The 21,620-nt window shown below is 35.7% G+C and overlaps 1 protein-coding gene across 1 annotated transcript in view; it reads left to right on the top strand.

Moving 5' to 3' along the window:
- Positions 1–21,620, top strand: part of Znf804b (zinc finger protein 804B) — a 488,372-nt gene that overhangs the window by 388,533 nt on the left and 78,219 nt on the right. Inside the window, exon 2 of the mRNA XM_051152011.1 lies at positions 12,426–12,569. Within this exon, the coding sequence (XP_051007968.1) occupies positions 12,426–12,569 (144 nt within the window). The remainder of the gene's footprint in view (positions 1–12,425; positions 12,570–21,620) is intronic.

Here is a 21,620-nt window from a genome sequence, read left to right as displayed (position 1 = left end):
CTGTGTGCACACAGGGACTTCCCACCAAGGTGAAGTGATCAAATTGGGGCATGAGAGTTGATGTCAGAGGCATTCCCTGCTTCCCCCACAACTGTGGAGAATCAGATGCCCAATGGCTATATCTGAACAGGGAGTCTGGGTTCACTGCTTACAATGTCCATGGTTGTCCAGTTTGTTTAGGCCCCCCTGGGTCCAAATCTGCAGGTCTTGATGGCCTCCTTATGGGAGTCCTTAATCCTCTGGGTCCTTCCTTCCTCTCACGCTTCCATACTTCTCTCAATACTCTGCCCAGTACCTGACTGCAAGTCTGAGCATCTGTCATGTTCCCCTGCTGGATGGATCCTTTCAGAGGACATCTATGCATGGTATATACTACTTTATAAGTGAGTATTAGCCCACCATAGATATCCTTTGATAGAAATTATTTTGCTTAAGTTCTTGATGCTGCATACAGAAAAAGACAGTGCTGGTTTCTATATTTAATGGCATAGTGCTTTCTTGTCAATGAAGATTTTCTTCTTATACAAAAGAAGAGATTTTTCTACTTAATTGGGCTTAAATGTCCCCTGCAGCTAAAGCAGCATAGAGGTCTACTGGACAAAATTTCTACCCTGAATTAAAATTAAAATTTAACCAAATAGTAGATAAAATCAAGGTCTTCCACAGATTTGTGGGTAGAAATAATGTGGTAGAAAATAATTTGTAAAGACAATTTTATTGTGTTTTGAATAACTGAACTCAAACTTTGTTCAGAGACTAAGAAACAAATAGCTTTTTTTAAAAAAAGAACCTATGAGATGTTCTGGGAAAATAGTTGCATGGGGTATACAGAAGAAAAACATGAAGAAAATTGTAATTATGACCTTGGCCACTGGACAGAAATAACGATTAGAGGCCACATAAAAAACAAAGTGTTGAAGTCACAAGTCTTGTAATGTTTCCACAGTTTGTTTCTTGTTAGCAAAAGACAGTTTCTGTAGTAACCTCAGTATCAAGTGGAGTTCCATTGAAACTATGGAATACTCCATATAATCATCTTAATCCTTGATTAGAGAGTGCCTCAAGTGTCTTTGAACTGTATTTTCTTCACAAACACCAAATCCACCAATAATAAAACAGACCCACTGGATATTCTAGTGTAATGAGGTTCATTTGCTTAGTCCCGTAAGGGTTACACAGTCAGTCACCTGGCTGCTTTGCTTCTCTGAGTACACACAGCACACAAAAACCTACTGATGGTTATTCACTCAATGCTTTGTCCTTTATATCTCATGACATAATATTATCCTTGCAAGTTATCAAAAATGTCTTTAAAATGTGGATTTTGTGTTATCTTATATAGTACACTGGTGAATTAACTAATTCAGCCTTCATAAACAGCAAAATATTCACGCCACTGAACTCTTTCAAAGAGAGCACAGAAATGTTAAAAGAAAAATTAGGCCACCTTAGCTGTGAATTTTTCATCTTAGTGTTGCTCCCAAATCACTAAGGGGTGGATGGCTTCCTTTTTTCTACAGTTAGGTTTTAACACGTAGTGGAATCCTAAATGAGGCTTTTAGGCTTGGAGGAATAGAGGAAAGAAAAAGAATCTCTTAAGCATGATTCCCTTGAAGAAAAGGTTGTAAAAGAGAAGTTGTATTCCTGCCTTTCCAAGAATAAGGGATGTGACTTTAAATATATTGATAAGTATATTTTGAATGTAGTTATATAATTTAACAAAAGGTAGATAATATATATTTTTCCATTTTACATCAATGTCATTTTAAAAGTTTAATTTTCAGAGGAAAAGAAATTTTGTCCCTCTATTAAATGCATATTTTAAGTTATGAAATGCTCTGCTCAATTAAATGCTCCATTGTTGCTCTCAAGGGCGGAGGACAGGAGTAAGAATTCTCACCCAGAAACTGCTATTTGTCCCTTGCATAAACTAAAGCATGCCAATTATTTCTTCTAGTAAATTTTCTTTTCTGGAGGAATATATACAATCTTTTCCAACTCAATGTACACAGGATGGTTCTACCCTTAGAATGTTGTTATTTTACAATGGAAGCACAAATACCCGTCTATTGTACACAGGCCCCATTTTAAACTGCGTCTATACATAGTGCTCATGCACACACACTGGCACAGCTTACTAATAGCTGTACCAGGAAAGAATGTGGAGTTTGCAGACACTGAAGTGACTGTGACAATCTTTCACAAATGGAAAGTGTCATCGTCCTAGAGGGCTGCACCATTATTCCTGTCATTCATTGTGACAGAATTAACTTCTCCCCAGTTTCCAGCTAATCAGCCTTTCTGATTACAACTAGGAAACAGTTTTAGTTTATTTTTCAAAGTGAAATGCATGCATGTGTATGCATGTATGCATATGTCTATGTATGCATATGTCTATGTATGTATATGTAACTTGACATGACATCTTTCTCTTTGGAAATGTTTAGATGTGTTTTTAGTTCTCTATCAGAACATTTAAAAGACAAAACAAAGTAACAACTATGTCTTTTAAAGCTGGATGAAAATAAAACTGGGCTACTATACATTGTTTTATGGGTGATAAATAAAGATAATTCTGTTTGTAGTAGTAGATTGGCCTATATGAATGTCTTATCTTAAAGTAAATTACCACTTTTAAAATGTTTCTCTAACTGATGAATGATTAGAAAATTTGAAGTTACTATTTCAAGATTTGTGACACATACAGCTTTTGTGAAGTGTACATCTTTCTTAATTGTAGGTTTCCCCAAGTTTGATGGCAAATTATTACAAGTTACAGTGCTGGAATATACAGTTTGAAATGACAGTGCTAGCCCCTGGCAGGACTGCATTTCCAAGCCATCATGGAAGAAGATGTGCTCAATCCTGATGGTTTTGATGTGCTAGGGTGCATTAGTGGGGGGGGGGTACCCTCTCACTTTCTGAGGGGTAGGGCAGAGTGGATGGAGGATGATGGAGGGAGCAGGAAACTCAGAGGAGAGAAAGTAGGACACTACGATTGAGATGTAAAGGGAATGACTAAATAAAGAAAAAAAAAGTGCTATGTATCTTTGTGAGAAGAATCACTTTTTAAATATCTCTGGGCATAGATCAGTCTATCTAGATGCAGGATAGATAGGACAGCATAGAGTGAAGAGAACAGAGTGTATCTTTGGGGTGCTTAATAGAAGCTGAAAGACTGAAAATAGATTGACAGTCACTAAATCTTTTTTGAAGGAAACATATTTGTAGTCAATTCCCAACCAAAAGCAAGTCAGTGTCTAGGACATTATCTCTGAATGAGCATTTTCCCGTCTATAATTGTCTCAGTTTTTTGAATTAAAAAGTTGTTTGTAACTGAGCTTTTGTCACTAGCAACTTTTTAGAAAAGTAGTTACCTGACATTTTTCATTGATTTCTCTTACACTAGAAAATGAAATGTCAGACACTATTAATTGCGATTTTACAGTAAGTAGCTGTACCAGGAGTAACAGCTAAATAAAATTGTTTCCTGTCTGATGCACAATGAACATATTCATTTAAATGTATTCAATTTAGATGAATACAATATGTCTATATTCATTAAGTTCTACCTATCTGTGCTTTTGAATTGATAGGGCGGTAATTACTACCTCTAAAAGTGGTGCAGTATTGTAGGGAGTCTGAAGCAAGAAAAATCATTTCCTTGTCATATTTTATACAACCACACAATAGACAGTTCCAAAAATCATAGCTTTAAATAGAGAAATTTTCTCTTGAGTCTCATGGGGCTTTAATGTTTGTAAACACGGTCTGTCAATAGTTCCTGATTTTCCTCAGAATTGCCAAGGGTTGTTCGTTGTCATATGGGAAATGACAGAAGGGGACTGAGAGTATGACAATCTTTCCACAAGGGAAGCTCAGATTTTTCATTCCTCATTCCTACAGCTGTGCTGTAGTCATTACCTGACATGGGTCAAATTATTTGTACATAGAACTTGTTTTTCCTTAACTTTACTGAAGAAAGAACAAATAAAATGTGATTTACTTAGACATTTTTCTAACTACAAGAATATATATTCAGAGTATTTCTCTGAATTCCTGTAAGACTCACCTGCTCTTACCTATTCTGTGCAATGCTGTGGGTGGTGCTATTAATTGACAAATCCAGACTAATGCATTATTGTGGTGCTTGAAATGAGAAATGTATCCAATAGGGTCACATATTTAAAAAATTTTGGTCCCCAGTGGCACTGTTTGTGGAGATTATGGTACTTTTAGGAGACATAAACTTGCTTAAGAAAGTACATCACTAGGGGTAGGCTTTGACGATTTAAAGTCTCTCTGCCACTCACTCTTGGATTATAAGTTAAAATAAACTTTTCTTCATGACACACTTTGAGCCATGAAGTCTTCTATCACAGCAACATAAAGTAACTAATAAAATTACTATTAGGATACTTGATCTTTTACACTGAAGATTATACTTTATGCTGTAAAATTATATAATTTTGGCCTCATTGTACGTAATTCAAATTTCAAAAAAAAAATTCCCTTTATTCCAACTTGTAACAAAACACATAGACAGAAATAAAATACATCCATTCATTTATTTATTACACATTTCAGGTGTGCATTCTTGATAAACATTTACCACCTATGTCCTTTGTCTTTTATTCCCAGGCATATTGTCTGACTTCACTGATACTAGTTTGGGTGTTTTCAATTAGAAACTGATAGGACATTAGTGTTGGATAGCTAGTGCTATATATTGCAAAAATAAGTTGTTTACATGTGTTTTTACTCTTTTGTAGATTGGTTGTTCTGCATAACAATCTACAACTTCAAAATTTGTGCAATATTATATCTGTTTACAAACAATAAGAAACATAGAAAGATAAAAACATAAGAAGAGGGTAAAAAATCAGAACTACATCATTAACTACTTAAAAGTAACTAAAACATGTAAGTTTGTGTATTCATCTGCAAATGTAGCTTAAAACATTTTCCTATATGTGCTGATCTATACATATGTGTGATATGTATATATTTAGGTATATATAAGTATTATATATTTAATTATTAATTAAATTAAATATATATATTAAAGGTAAAGAGGTCATGAATTAGAATATGTCAAAGAAGAGGTATACATAAAGAGCTAGAGTGAGGATTGAAGAAGGGGTGAATTATATAATTTTAGCATACTCTCTAAAACTAAAAATTTATAATACAAAAAAAATTGAAAACTATATTATCCCTTTTTTTTATAACTAGACATACAATATTAATTTAGCAATGAACCAATAGATGCTTTTATGATCATATTACTATGCACCTGGTATTTTCTCATTTTTTTTCAAAAAATTATTTCTGGTAGAACTGTCTATGAATATAATATAGTCTAGAAAAGGTGAAGTTGGTGGTCTTGAGTTCTGGTAAACATTTAATATTATTGAAGTGAATGTATTTTTTTAAATAATGCTCACTTTTAGCAGTTTAAGAAGCTTCTCCAGGAGCCGGGCATGGTGGCGTACGCCTTTAATCCCAGCACTCGGGAGGCAGAGGCAGGTGGATCGCTGTGAGTTCGAGGCCAGCCTGGTCTAAAAAGTGAGTCCAGGATGGCCAAGGCTACACAGAGAAACCCTGTCTCAAAAAAACAAAACAAAACAAAACAAAACAAACAGAAGCTTTTCCAAAATTTGCAGTTATATAAGGAAGATGAAAAACCACAGATTAAATAAACATGTTGGTACTTTACCAGAAGCTACTCAGAAATTTGTCATTCTTTCCAAATTAGAATAGATACTAAATTGCTGCCAATGTAGGCTTCCCAGAGACAATTTCACATGTTTAATGTGATTGCATTTGTTGTTTAATGTGAACATATTAAATTAAATCATTAATAAAAAGAGAAGAATCACTTGATAATCTAGAAACTGGCTAACATTATATCTTCCCTGGACTAAGACAGAGAGTTACAGTGATCATATCTGATTTCAAATCTGAAAAAAAAAATGTCTAAACGTTGCTCACAATTAACTGCAAAGATAAACATTGATTGTAGAGAAGAGAAGAGCATTGGAAGCCAGGAATCCACATGTGTATGTGTTACTCTGTGCTGGTTATAATATTCTATTACTGTGGGAATTTTTAATAGGTTCCCTAAATCCTAAGAATCTTCATTTTGAAAAATTCTAAAAGTTCAACTTGTTTAAAATCACCCTGACTTAGTTCAACTCTCACTATGTCAGCAGTTCAATCTCCATGGAAGCTTATGTTGACAGTTTAGCTTATGACATCTCCAAATTAAAGGGGAAATGCATCCTTTACCTTTATTGTCCGTTTATTTATTTATTGGGTTTCCTTTATGTAAAAAACACTGTGTTAGAGGCTGGAAATGCAAAGACTACTCCTTTTATGGAAGAAGCTTATTACAACTTTGAGGAAATCAATACTAATAATGTTAGTGTAATTAAGCTAATGTAATGCTATCTTGATTATGTGCGTGATTGCTAAACAGTACAAGTAATATAGACAGACATACAGTCACAAAACAAAACAAAACAAAACAAAAATCAACCTGTTAGGGCAGAGAAATGATGATAACAAGCCAGCCTGAAAATGTACATAATCCCCTAAAACACATATACTAGGTAGGGAAATAGATTTTATTCTGATCTCCACATGAGGATGTACAGCAACACAACCACATGTATGTACACTTATTCATACACACAAACAATAAATACATGTTTTAAAAAGTAATTGGGTGCTGTAATGAGCATATTTAATGCCTGTACTCACACTAGAGAGATATAGAAATCATTCTAATCTTTTGGATAGTCTGCTTTACATAGTGAGTTCTATGTCAGTGAAGGCTATAAACTGAGACCTTTAGTCAACAATGACATAATAACCAGAACAAACAAGCAAAATCCCACTGAAGTCTGAAAGCTCTAATGGCAGGCAAAAATGTATTTTCTGTCTTTGGTTAAAAAAAATTGTTTTAATGATTCCTTGGCAACAAGACAGGTTAATTCCTGGCAACACCCTGCCTACCTCAAAGAAGATGAGCATCACAGAACTTCCTTATGGAGATGACTTCAAAGGTGGCAAAAAAGTCACTGGGCAAAATGTCCTCATTGCAACCACAGACAGAATTCTGCCTAAAAAAGGGCAATCTTGGATGCAGGCAGAGTTGACGGCCAAATTCTGCCAAGGCAGGGAAAGCATATCCTCAATAGTCCCTGTTTCACAAAATGCCTGTCAGATATACTGGACCAAAAGGCCAAAGACAATGCTCCAATGTTATAGAAAGTTTTGGGTGACTCTTCAGGATGCAAAATATCTCTGTCATTTTCTCATTTTGGAAGGTGCTAATCAGCATTTCATGTCTACTCAGGTAATTAATTTTACATCTTCTCAAGTCTCTGATGAGATTGAAGATCAAATATTTTAGTTTCACAATTAAGTTTAGTTGTTTATGGGTTAAGATGTTTTTAGGTCTAGATAGATGTTTTAACTTTATAGAGATTGGATATGATAGATAGTGATTTACATTCAGAAATTTAGACTCTCTGAGATAAGGAAAATATATCTTCAAGATTTAAAAAAAAAACAGCAAAAAAAAAAAAAAACCTCTGAATATAACATGAATATAATTCCTGATTGTTCTGTGGTTATTCTTGCTAATCTAGTTTATTTTATATATGTGTAATAAGAGAAATGTATATGTAAAAAGTAATAAAAAATTGGAAAAAACAAAGTTGCAAAATAAAAAAAACAGGCAAATAATTGGTAGTGAGAAGAACAAATTTTCTTGTTCAGATTTCTAAATGTTTTAATAAAACATATGTTCAGTGACAGAACTACATCACATACTTGCATATACACAGATGTTCACACATGCACCTAAATAATGCACACACGTGTATACATATAAAACCACAAATACACATATTCGAGCACATTTGTGCCCACATGTGTACATTTATAAACACAGGCACACACACATATAGACATATACACACATACACACATGCAAAAACACATGTATATGCTCACACCTATGCACAAAGTGCATATAGATACACACAAGTATACTTGTGCTCAAGCACATACAAACACAACACACACATATACATACAGACAGGCACTTCACACATGCGTGCACACACACACAAATATGCACACATACATATCAACATAGAGGAAGAAAAGAAATTGCTCTTAACTGTCATTTGAATAGTAAAACACAGAATAACAAGACAAAAACAATAAGAAGTTTGATGGCATATGCACTCTACAGTTTAGAGAGACAACATAGACGATGAGTTTGTGCAGTGCAGCTCCAGAAGGCACCTTAGCCTTTAAGTTTGAACGCCGCCATCTTTGACATAAAGGAAATAGTGCATAGAAAAGTTCTGACTAAGTAGCAAAAAGCACATGAAATACAAAGACTTTTGGTAAGAATTAATTCCTTCCCTTTAAGAGTCTCAGTCTGCAGAAAGGATGGACTGGGCAGATGGCAGTAGACAAAGCTTAAACTTTGAAAGCATGAGGACCTAAGTTTGGATAACCAGTGCTAACACAATACAAGACCAATGTTGTATGGGCAGAGACAACAGAGTCTGTGGAACTTGATGGCCAGCTTGGCCAACTTTGGTGCATAGATGGAATACAAGCCAGCTATAAGATCAGTGAGAGGCCTTGCCTAGAGGGAACAAGATGGGGAGAGATAGAAGAAGACAACCAAAGCTCTCCAAGGGCCTATGTATATGACTATCCATGTGCTCCACACACAAGCATGCTCCTCACCACACATTAAGAGAGTCTATAGTGACTTAAAGTCATCTGCTCTGGTGGGCACTGAAACATAGAAACAGATGGTATTTCCCTCATGGACATACATTTCTCTTCTAAAGGGTAGCATTTGGGAGCAACTATGCCTGTGATTTCTCAAATGACAAGCTGAGAGTTATTGTCACTCTAAAGATGCATTAGACCTTGGGTACTTAGGTCATGTTTTGTCATATTCTGGAGTGGTGCTTTCTGACTCCATTCTGCATCAGTGTTGCACTGTACTAAATACAAAAGTTATAACACTCCCTCACATCAATCTTGCTAAGTACTTATTATTACTCCCTTTAATTTATTCTGCGAACATTGAACTCTTCAGTACTTGAACTATTTTAAGGCACAGGCTGGCATTCAAGGTTCTCATTCTTCAAAGAATAAATTACTTTCTCTGTATGAATAAAATGAAATAAATAATCACTGAAAGCGTGTTTTCCTAGTTCAGTTTTATAACAAGGTACAAGAAGAATTGGGCCAAAAATATATAAATCAGCAATATCTACTTGTTTGCAACAGAGGCAGCAGGATTTTTGAGGACCAATAGAATATGTTACAGAATGTTAGAATTCTTACAGGAATCTCTTGCATAATAATGGAATGTCAAACACAGGCTTTTATTCAGTATGAATTGCATCTTCTCATCATTCAATATACAAAAAAAGAATGTATTTCCTATATTTTATTGTATAATCTATGTACATAACAGTTGAACAAGATGTTGGACATTTCTTATGGCTTATTAATGACCAAGTTTTTAGAGTGGCTATGAGCACAGGCATTAATAGCTCTTAGGTCAGGCTGACCTTAGCCTAGTTTCAGGCAATGCACCATGTCCTGAATCACAGTGTTTGTACCCGTCCTTCACAGACCTAATGGGAAAACCATAAAGCATAATTTATAGCCAAGATTAAGCAAGATAAAAAGAATATAGTGTTTGCATAATGGCAGCTTACAAGCAGCACTCTGTGCTTTTAGTGGGCAGCAATCATTGTGATAATTGCAACAATTTGATAGCAAATATTCACTCTTTTAATTAAACACAGTACTTTGTCAGAATACCTGCCAGTTTATAGACTATAAAATTCTTGGTGTGAGAAAATATGCATATATATATTCTTTCTTCACACCCACAATGTTAATTATACAAAATAATTAATTATTCAGACTTATTATTCAAATTACAACATAAAATTGTCATCAACATTACGAATATTTTTAAATAACTTGTTAAGAAAACTATCATGTTCACACAGTGGATAATTAACAATCGTTGAGAATGATAAACAAGGAACTATCTTTGGTATCTTAGATGTGCTATGCTGTTAAATTCCAGACTATTCTCCACTACCATACATATGAACAATCTGGGTGACTATAAACCAAAGATAAATTTATATCTTGTCTCACTACTATATTTATTTTTACTGGTAATATTTACTGGTAATGAGAACAGGTTATTATTTTTGCTTCTTTTATATTTATCCTATATTTTCAAATATAAATAAAAATTATGTAATATCTTGAGAAAGTAAATATCTTCCTAATTTGTCATCAGGGCTGTTGGATTAGTAAAATTACCTTATCATTTGATTTTAAGAAAATACAAAGTACTTCATGCTTACTGAATATTTAATGGATAGAGATAGAGGACTCAAATATTATCAGTAGGACTTTAGTGGTAAAGAAGGTAAGAGCTTATGATTCATTTCTTGATATCTAAATAAAACAAAGAATGTGATGATTTTAAATTTTAAGAAAGTTTTAAACTTTTAAATCTGGAACTGAAATCCATGCTATATGATAGTTAAAGGAATTTTAAAACTAGATTAAGAACAAAATAGAGAAACTAACTAGAAAAGTCTTGTTGCTGCCCTCTACATAATCTACACATGTACCTCTACACATGTACCAAAACTCAAGCACAAACTCTGTTATTTCTTTCACTGTTTCATGAACTTGAGGAATTTTTGCCAAATGCCCCCATGTTAAAGACATAAGACTCTTGTTCTAATGTCACAATCTCTGATTATCCTAAAGTAACCCTTAGAAAGAGTGAGGTGGGAAGCAATGGTACGGACTGCATGAAAATAACCACTTTCCTTGACGCTAAGTCTACAAAGTCGAGAGGATTATCACTACTTCAGAACCACCCTTATGTGTCACTGGTGAAGTGACAGCACCCATGGGCCATTAATCTGGTTCTTTAAACAACTGGACTTTTGTCCCCAAAGCCAATGTTTTCCTTACTGGATATACACTATTGTGTGCTTTCTATCTCCCGTTAACTTAGAGTGTAATCCATTTCTTCGGTTTTCTGAGAGAGGAAATCCACGTATTTTGCTTATCCTTGCTGTTTGTTAAGGATACTCACCTTTTATTGTGTGTGGTCATTCAATTTAATTTTATGCACTTCAATCTGAATCATGTTTTAGGTATTTATTAACAAGGGAGATAGGCATAGATTGTTTAGTTCAAGTCTCTTTACCTCCTCCTTATTTGCTATGTGATGTCTGTCAACACTGGATGATATATCTATAAAATTATTATGATCATTGTTTTCATCCTTATTTCCATATAATCAATGATAATTTGAGAGCATCTTTAGCAAATAAATAAGTCAGGTGGTATGAATATGTTGCAATTACCGATAGCTGTAGATATGCACCTGTTCTGGGCTACCCAGTGTGCTGTGTAACAATGTAAGCACACACACAAATAATAAAATCATGTTTTAATATAGTGGAGCAAAAGACTTGCAAAAATATGGCATGCTTGATGATAGTCAGAGAAGAATAGAAATGTGGTCATGGTGAAGTAGAAAGGAAGTATTATGACACAGAGGGGAAAATATAAAGGTAACTAGTAGGTCACTGATGCTTATTAACAGGGGAGCTAGGCACACATTGTTTAGTTTATATCTCTTTGCACTCTACTCATTTGGTGACTGTGTGACATCTGTGATATTGAAATATAAAATAATATAATTATAATATAATATAAATGAAGAATATGAACATTATGTCAACATTAGGAAAATATAAACAATGAGATAAAACTTACAAAGACAATGGTTTTGAAACACATAAATTTAGTATATTTGAAGGATATACCAGGTACTGAAGCCTTGGTAGACATTGAGATGAATTCTCAGACTATAGCTGCATCATGCCTTGGCAATGGAGGGAGGAGGGGCATCCCTGGTAGAGTGTTCAGTGTGAACTGATTGGGTGGAGGTAGGATTGCATGAGGGGCAAAAATGGAAGAACTATGCAAGAGAAAGAGAGGAATGATGAAGATAAAGCAGAAATTGCCAGGATTGGCACACTTTGATAATAGGCAGAATTCCAACTTGGCCTGGATGGCTAGAGAAGAGATGAGTAAGATCTGGGATGCAACAGTATCCACAGGATTGCTTCTGGATGAACATCTATGCTCACTGGTAGGTTAGGAATGATGCTGCCCTGAACTGACTTCCTGGATCCTCAGAAGGTCTCCACGCTCAACATTTTACTCTAGTCACAGTAAAAATTAAATACTAGCTTGGTCAATATGAAAATCTGCTTTCTCTCAGACAAAAATATAACTGACATTTTTTGCCCTTTTTAAAGGATTTTGCCGAAAAGGAGAAGTCCACAGCAAAAGCTCTGGAAGATGCAAAAGCAAACTTTTACTGTGAATTATGTGACAAGCAGTATAGCAAACACCAGGAGTTTGACAATCATATCAATTCGTACGACCATGCTCATAAGCAGGTAAGCCAGAATGGGAGAAATCCTCCCTCCTCCTAGATTTATATGTTCAGAGCAAAACTGCAAAGATTTGGCCTTATTTATTATTGTCTAATACTCAGAGGCGAGATCATTTTATGTCCATTTTCTGTGAAAGGTTTTTTTTTTTCCAAATGTTAGGTGAACTCATTTCTTTCTTCAAAGCACCATAAAGTTGAAGGTGAATGTTGAGATTCCGTAGCAGTAGTGACTTATGAAATGTATGTTATGTGTGTGAATGTGCACGTGTTTGTGTGTGTGTGTGTGTGTGTGTGTGTGTGTGTGTGTGTGTGTGTGTGAATCCAGAGACCAGTGAACGCAATGTCATATTCAAAGTAACCTAAGTAGTTAATGGCAGAACTATAGGCCCTGACTAGCCCATAAACAGAAGGCAGGGCTTCAGAGTCAATGTCATCACTCAGGTGTTTGTTTTGTTTTTAACCCCTTCAAATAGTCCAAGATGTATTTGGAAATTCTGGGTCAGAGCACTCAACAGAATAAAAATTATTACTCAATAAATGAGACATTTAAAAAAAAAAAGTTAAAAAAGTCAATCATCTAAAGCCAACAGACGAAGGCAGGTATATACTTCTCAGCTCATTTCCTTTAAAGGTCACGTATGTTGTTCTCTGTTCTCTGGCCATTGTTCATTTCCTGTTATATTTCTTCCCTTGCTGGATGAACTATAGAGAGCTTGATGACTGAGGAACAATGATTGCCATCTTGCTCTTACCAAGAAAGAATGTTTCCATGGCTAAATGTGTATTTCTAACAGTTACGGTGTCAAATGGAGCTGATGTGTTGGAATCTGTGGGGAGATTTTGTATACTCTGTATCTAAAACATTTAATCAAATCAAATGAGGTGAACTCTTTTCTGTCACTTATGGGGCGAATACTGAACATGTGGCCTTGAGAAAACACAACATTAGGATAAAACAGCTTCTATCCTGATGCACAGGATGTATATTTATATTTAATTGTTGTTTTTACCTGACATAGGTTAGATTGGTGTGGTGGGGCGCATACTACAGAGTTGTAATGTCTAGCCCTCATGTGTACCTTAAACACCTCGGAATCTAATAATAATAGTAATAGTAGAGTAATAGTAGCAATAGTAGTAGTAGTAGTAATAGTAATAATAATAATAATAGTAATAGTAATAATAATAATAATAATAATAATAATAATAATAATAATAATAATAATAATCTCCAGTATTCTAATTTGATAGCTCTGAGATAGAGAACTGGATCCCGTAATTGAAAGCATAAGACATTCAGACATAACACAGTGAACTATCTGTATAATGAATTTCTACACTATTCTTGTTTCCCTTATATCACCACACTCTCCTTGCTCCATATTGTTATGGCAGTTTTAAGAAAACCCTAAGTAGCATGTAATGCTATCTCTGATCATTACAGCATGCATCATAATGTTTTAAAATGTAGCAGTATCATTTAAAAAATAACTTTGAATTGCCCTTTTCCCCCTAATTGTCTCATAATTCTAAATTCTGGTAGTTTGAAATCGGTACACCTTAGTATCTACTTCTCACATGCTATTATATGTTTTAAATTCTTTTTAAAATATTTAATCTACACATTCACACTTTGCAAACTTTGTATTATATGAGATTTTGTGAAAATTTTTCTAGTGCTCTGATATTCCATCTTTCTTAGCCTTCTTTCTGTGTTTTCATAAAATGCATTTTCTAGTTTGTTATCTGGTCAAATTCATATTTCTACTTTATGAGAGACTATGTTGGGGAATACTGTATCCTTCTATGAAGACACAGATGATTCTGTCACTTGTCTGTATAAAACACAATATTTATAATAAATGGGTGCAGGTACTGTCCATTTGATGCATGAATGAGCTCCTTAGGCATATCAATTGCTCCATTTGAAGTTACAAACATGGTTATGAAAAAAAAAAAAACACCTCTCTCCTCTTTTCTTCCTTATTGTAAGATTGTTGATTGAGGCAAAGTTTTTCTAAGCATTGCCCTCAAATGGATTTTATTCAAGCAGTCTTCAGGCTATATAATAATTAAAAAATACTGTGGGTACTCAGGGAACGATAAAGGAAGATCTTATAAAATAGTGGTATTTGATCTTGAGCTGTAATTTACACGGGTGTGTGTTCATGTATGCACATTTTGAAACTGAGGGTCCGAATGAGATGACATTGTTGACAGCAGACATACTTATGGTGAAGAAACAGAAGGTAATTAGTTTCCTGCTGAGAGGTGTGTCAGCATGCAGCATCCGCTGTAGCTTAGGATTATGCTTAGTCAATTTTCTTTCTATCCTTTTCTTCACACTCATTTATGTTGGTTTTCTAAGATGTTAATAGAACAGCCTGTTCTCAACCTTTTCATCACATCTATACACTCACTTCTATTTATTTGTAGACTTATGTGTAACTTTCCATGTTATTCACTTTCATCAAATAATTATAGAGTTTCTAATGTGTGTTACTATGATAGATACATAAAAAGGATGGATTTGGTTCAGAACTTCAGGAACCTAGCAGCATAATTGAGGAGACAAGCCAAAGAACATCATTATGCATTAAGTAATGTAAAAAATAGATGCTGATAAAATTTAAATTTGATAACATGAAACTGACTTTATATAGAAGAGAAAACAATCTACATTTTAAATATATTGTATGGAAGTTAATCATGTAACTAAAACTAATACATCCTACATGACAGGAAATCTACATCAAGGCATTGAAGACAGTTATGAACCTGGGTGCAAAGAAGTACAAACAACTTACATTCTGCCAAAGCCATTGTTCTTCTCTTAGGAATTTACCTTTGAAACAATTTCATATATGTAATTTTCTCAATGTTTTATATTGGTTTCCCAATTTTGCATTCTCACTTTTTCCCATTCTTTTTACATGCCATTACCACAAGCCTCTAACTGAACCCCCTATTTTCAGGAGGTTCCCTATTGAAATTTAGCTTATCCACTTATTAGCAGATTAATATACCATGTTCATACAATTACTCCTCCTGGAGGCACTCTCTAGAGGCTGGCTACCTACATTTAAAAAGGGATAGGCTTATTCAGCCACCAACCATAACCCTACCTTGTGGCTTTTATGCCTATTTCCAAACTTATATACTGGAACTCCAGCATGCCCCTCCAATTCTTTAAAAACTGCCTTACGGTTTTTCACCTGCCGCTCTTGGCTCACAGTCTTCCCTCTGTCTAAGATGCTTCTTCACTTAATGGCGTTATTTCAATTCACATTTCTAGATGTTTCATTGAGATTGGCAGCTTCTATCTGAGCTTTAAAGGAGCTGGGGCTTTATGGAAAGCTAATGAAACACAGAATTCTCCAATTTCTTCTTGCTAAAAATTGATTAATATTTTGATTCTGCTGCCCACTATTGTAAACACCATAATCATTAAATCTGCAGTAGCACTTGTTAGTCTATTTCCAGCATAGCATGAAAATGCTCCTTTTTAAAATTTGATTTTGGCCCAAAATGTTTTAAAAATTGCTTAAGTTTTAGAAGAAACCAAGTTTAAATTTGTTTTAAATGAAAAGAAACTCTATGCTCTGAAAATGAAGCACTCATTAAAATAAAATATGCAAAAACAATCTCAAAATTTCCAAGCTGAGGATAACCATTTGGTTCTTGCTTCATTAAGAACTCTTCATGACAGGCGTACTGATTATGACTATGGTGGGATCTGACTAAGAATAGCTTTTGGCCTGGGTACTAAGAACAGTTGCCAACAGTTTTCTTCTATGTGGATTCAGATAAAATTTCTTGCCTTTGCTGTTGAATTTCCAGTAATATGATCTCCTTTTTAGAGAAGTCTAAACTTAGAATCCATTCATTACTCAGCAGTACAACAAATTACAACTAGAAATAAAACAACCTTTGAATTCTCCTTTTATCTCTCTTTGATTCATTATCCTGAAGTATAAGATAATTCTGAATCTTAAATACATTTCGTATCTCAATAACAATATAGTATATCTGATTATTTTATTATAATGATATTGTTTATGGACCTATTTTCTATTATTTATTTATTTGTGTGTGTGTAATTGTATGCATGTATATGAGCCATGTGAGTGGCTGCTTCCTGCAGAGGCCAGGCAATTACATCACTTGCCCTGTAACTGGAATCAGATGGCTTTGAGCTACTAAATGGATGTCAGGAACCGAATTCAATCCTCTTCAAAATCAGCAGGTGCTTTTAAGTACTGAGCCATGTCTTTAGTCACTCATAGGTACATTTAAACACTTTTTGTTTATTTAGATATTCATTTTACATGCCAGTGGTAGTCCCGCCTTCTTCTCCTCTAGGTATCACCCTTCTTTCCTCTTCCTCCTAAATCCCCTCGCATACCCCTCAGAAAAGTTAAGCCCCACCCCCTACTAGGCCAAACCAGCATATCAAATTGCATCCTGACTGATCACAGTGGCCTGGCAAGACAGCCTCACCAGGGGGAAGTGATTGAAAAGCAGGCAACAGAGTTCATGTAAGACAGCTCCCGCTTCCCTTATTAGGGGACCCACATGAATACCAAGATGCCCATCAGGTATATATGTGTAGGAGACATAGGTCCAGTCCATGTATGCTCCTTGGTTGGTGCTTCAGTCTTTGTAAATCGCCCTGAGCCTAGGTTAGTAGACTCTGTTGATCTTCTGTGGAGCTCCTGTCACCTCCAAATCCTTCTATCCTTCTGCTGATTTTTCGACATGACTCTCAACACTCTGCCCAATGTTTGGCTTTGAGTCTACACATATGTTTGGATCCCCTGTTGGAAGGAGGCTCTCAGAAGACCATGCTAGGCTCCCATCTGCAAGCATAGCATAGTGTCATTAATAGAGTCAAAGGCTGGCTCTCTCTCATTGGGTGGGTCTCAGGTTGGGTCAGGCATTCCCTCCATCTCTGCTCTTTATTTACCCTTGCACATTATAGACAAAGTATATTTTGGGTTGAAGTTTCTGTGGGTGGGTTGGTGTTCCCCTCCCTTTTCTAGGAGTCTGCTTAGTTTGAGGATGGCCTCTTCAGTCTCCACAACCCAAACTACTAGGGGTCTCAACTACAGTTACCCCCATGTGCTCCCAGGAGCCTACCCTCTAGTAGGTCTCCAGCTTGTCTCAGATGTGCCTCAGCCCATGGTTTCTGTTCTCTCTGCAAACCCTCTATCCTCCCACTTCCTCACTCCCCACGTCTGATTCCCACCCTTATTTCCCTCTGCATTCCCTCTCCTCTCCTGTCCTTTGTCTTCAACCACTTCTGCTGTGTATTCTGTATCCCCTTCTGAGTGGTATATAAGCATCCTCTCTTGGGCCCTCCTTGTACTATATGACTAATATCCACTTATAAGTGAGTACATATGATGTGTGTCTTTCTGGTTCTGGGGTTACCCCACTGAGGATAGTCTTTTCTAATTCCATCCATTTGCCTGCAAATTGCATGATTTCTTTGTTTTTAATAGGTCTAATATCCAAAATATATAAAGAATTCAAGAAATTAAACACCCCCAAACCGAATAACTCAATTGAGAAATGGGGCTTGGAACTAAACAGAGAATTCTCAACAGAGGAATATCAAATGGTGAGAAACACTTAAAGAAATGCTCAACCTCCTTAGTCATCAGGGAAATGCAAATCAAAACAACTCTGAGATTCCATCTTACACCCATCAGAATGGCTAAGATCAAAAACTCAAGCGACACCACATGCTGGCGAGGATGTGGGGAGAGAGGAACACTCCTTCATTGCTGGTGGGAATGCAAACTAGTACAGCCACTTTGGAAATCTATCTGGTGCTATCTCAGAAAACTGGGAATAGGGCTTCCTCAAGACCCAGCTATTCCACTCCTTGGAATATACCCAGAAGATGTTCCAGCACACAACAAGAAACTTTGCTCAACCATGTTCATAGCAGCCTTATTCATAATAGCCAGAACATGGAAACAGCCTACGTGTCCCTCAGTAGAAGAGTGGATAAAGAAACTGTGGTACATATACACTATGGAATACTACTCAGCTATTAAAAACAAGGAATTCCCGAAATTTGTGGATAAATAGATTGAGCTAGAAATGATCATAATGAGTGAGTTAACCCAGAAGCAGAAAGAATCAAATGGCATATACTCACTTATATCTGCATACTAGCCCAAGGGGCATGTACCACGAAAGCCTTCACTTACCAGGAAACTGGGACAGAGGGGAAGGCATCCTATTGGGACTCTAAATGAGAGATGCATGGGAGAATAGCAAAATAAAAGGATACAGAGGGTCCTAGAAATCTACAAGTAGAACAATATGATAGGCAGATTTGGGCCCAGGGGTCCCACTCAAACTAAGGCACCAGCCAAGGACAATACAGGAGGTAAACTTTAAACCCCTTCCCAGATCTAGCCAATGGTCAGAATATTCTCCACAGTTGAGTGGAGAGTGTGATATGACTTTCTCACGTACTCTGGTGCCTCACATTTGACCATGTCCCCTGGAGGGGGAGACCTGGTGGCACTCAGAGGAGGGACAGCAAGTAGCCAAGAAGAGACTTGATACCCTATGAGAATATATAGGGGGAGGTAATTCCCCTCAGGAACAGTCATAGGGGAGGGGAATAATGGGAAAATGGGGGGGGGAGGAATGGGAGGATACAAGGGATGGGATAAACATTGAGATGTAACAAGAATAAATTAATAATAAAAAAAAAAAAGAAAAGAAAAAAATAGCTGAGTAGTGTTCCATTGTGTAAGTGTATCACATTTTCTCTTTCCATTCTTCAGCTGAGGGACATCTGGGTTGTCTACAGTTTCTCGCTATTTAGAATAAAGCTGCTAGATTATCAACAGACAAAAAGGGCATCCTACAGAGTGTGAAAAAATCTTCACCAACTCTACATGTGGCACTTTCTCAGAGAATTGGGAACAACTCTACCTCGAGATGCAGCTATACCACTCCTGGGCATATACCCAAAAGATGCTCCATCATAGGCACATTTTAATTCTGTGGAAGTAAATATATAGCTTTAAAGAAAAAAAAAAAAACAAAAAACAAAGGTTCCTATTGAACACTTAATAATATTCTATAATTTGATCAATAATTGAGATATCCAGGCTTTATTTACAGAGAAAATTTAGCTCATCATCAACACATTTGAGCATTTTAACTCTCTCCCATGAGGAAATATAATGAAGCTCTGGCTTTGACAAGCTCTTTCTATTTATAGCTCATGTTTTGAGGAAACAGCTCAGTTGTTTCATCAATAGCTCCAGACATCACCTAATTCCTTACAAATGTGAGCTTCACTCCAGAAGCAATTGTAATGTGTATATACATGACAGTCCCTTGTCTAAAGCTACATTATAATTATTAATACAGTGCACATGTCAATAGCAATTAATTCCTCATGAGACCATCTTTAGATCATACTCGTCTGCTGAAGACAATTAACTGGAAAGGTTTTATATTAAAACATTATCACACATCTTCATGTTAAGAATTCTTTTCTGCCCCAGAGACACTTTTGTTCTTCTAAATTAAAAACAGCCACATAGAAGCTAGATCACTCTATAACACCTCCAGTATTCAAGAAGGATCCCATTTTCAGACTCTCCACACGCGGAGATTAATCCCCCTAATCTCCCTTTGCTTCACACAGGATTTACTTTCACTCAGGGGGACTTGTTTAGTTTTCAGGTTTAGATGCAAACTCAATATGACTCATTTCTAAAAATATTATTTTGTATTCTTTTTTTTTCTCCTACTGTACTGACTTTAGGTAAAATATCAGAGCAGATCTATCATTATCAATTTGTCTTAAAGGGGAAAGTTGATGCCTAAAACTGCATAGTAAATTCTTCCTATTTCTTTCTTGCTTTTTTTTCCTACAATTTTATTTAAATTACTTATAAATCCTACCCAAACAGATCCAGTGTGGAAAGAAAATGCAAAAGTCTGGATAAGCAGAGTGTTAGTAAAGTTTCTTATGGTTGTCATGGGATGTTGTCTGACAAGAAACAGCTGAAGGGATTATTGTCACATGCAGTTTTAAAATGGATGCTGTCCACCATAGCAGGGAGGCTTGGCACCATGTGAGGCAGCAGGTACCATTGTGTTCAGTGTCAAAAAGAGAGATAATAGGAAATATGGCTAGGCTATGAAGGCTCAAGGGCTGCACCTAGTGATATATTTCTTCCAAAAGGCTGCATTTCCTACAGTCTTCCAAATTGGTTTCTACCTGCTCTGACCAAGTATTCAAACACATGAGCATGTAGGAGACATTTCATGCCCAAACTACAAGTCACCTAGATTGAATAAATAAAGATAAGAATTCTGTAATGACACTGTAATGTAATGAAATATTCTTCTTTGTTTTGCGTTCTATACATTCCTATTTAATAAAATATGGTGACACAGTATATAAGTATTTATTTGTGTACATTATGTTTATATACGTTTGTGTGTAAGTGTTCTTGTAATTATTTAGCTGTAGGTGGATTCTCTATTAGTGAAAAATTATAGCAAAATTATCATAGCTTTCTGCTCATATTCAATTTATTCTACATGTTGATTTCACATTGGCAAGAGAATTTTGATCTCATGATTTTCTATTTACAGAAAAACTCTATTTAAAATTTTCATTCTCCTGTTAGATGTGCCAAACGCTTTTTTATTTTAGGGCAGCTTCACTGGCAATTCCTCAGACCTACAGTTCTTCCATCTGACCTTCAGCTTTCTGCTTCTTTTTACTGACGTTTTAAGTCTTACATCAACTCTTAGCAGAGCCTTTCCTTTTTCTCATAATTCAAAGAATGAATTATCTGTTTTATTTATTCCTAACGTCTTTGGGACTAGCTATGATGATCCAAGTCACCCTGATTATGTCTCTCCAGAGCCAGATGTTCAATACTAAGAACTTTTTGTTGTTTTTGTTTTGAGACAGGATTTCTCTATGTAGCCTTAACTGTCCTGAAACTCACTCTTTAGCCCAGGCTAGCACTGAATGCGTAGAGATCCACCTGCCTCTGCC

Source organism: Acomys russatus, chromosome 10 (genome assembly GCF_903995435.1).
Source record: "Acomys russatus chromosome 10, mAcoRus1.1, whole genome shotgun sequence".
NCBI classification, from domain to species: domain Eukaryota; kingdom Metazoa; phylum Chordata; class Mammalia; order Rodentia; family Muridae; genus Acomys; species Acomys russatus.
The sequence above is the reverse complement of the archived record's forward strand: the minus strand, read 5'-3'. Positions and strand labels throughout refer to the sequence as shown.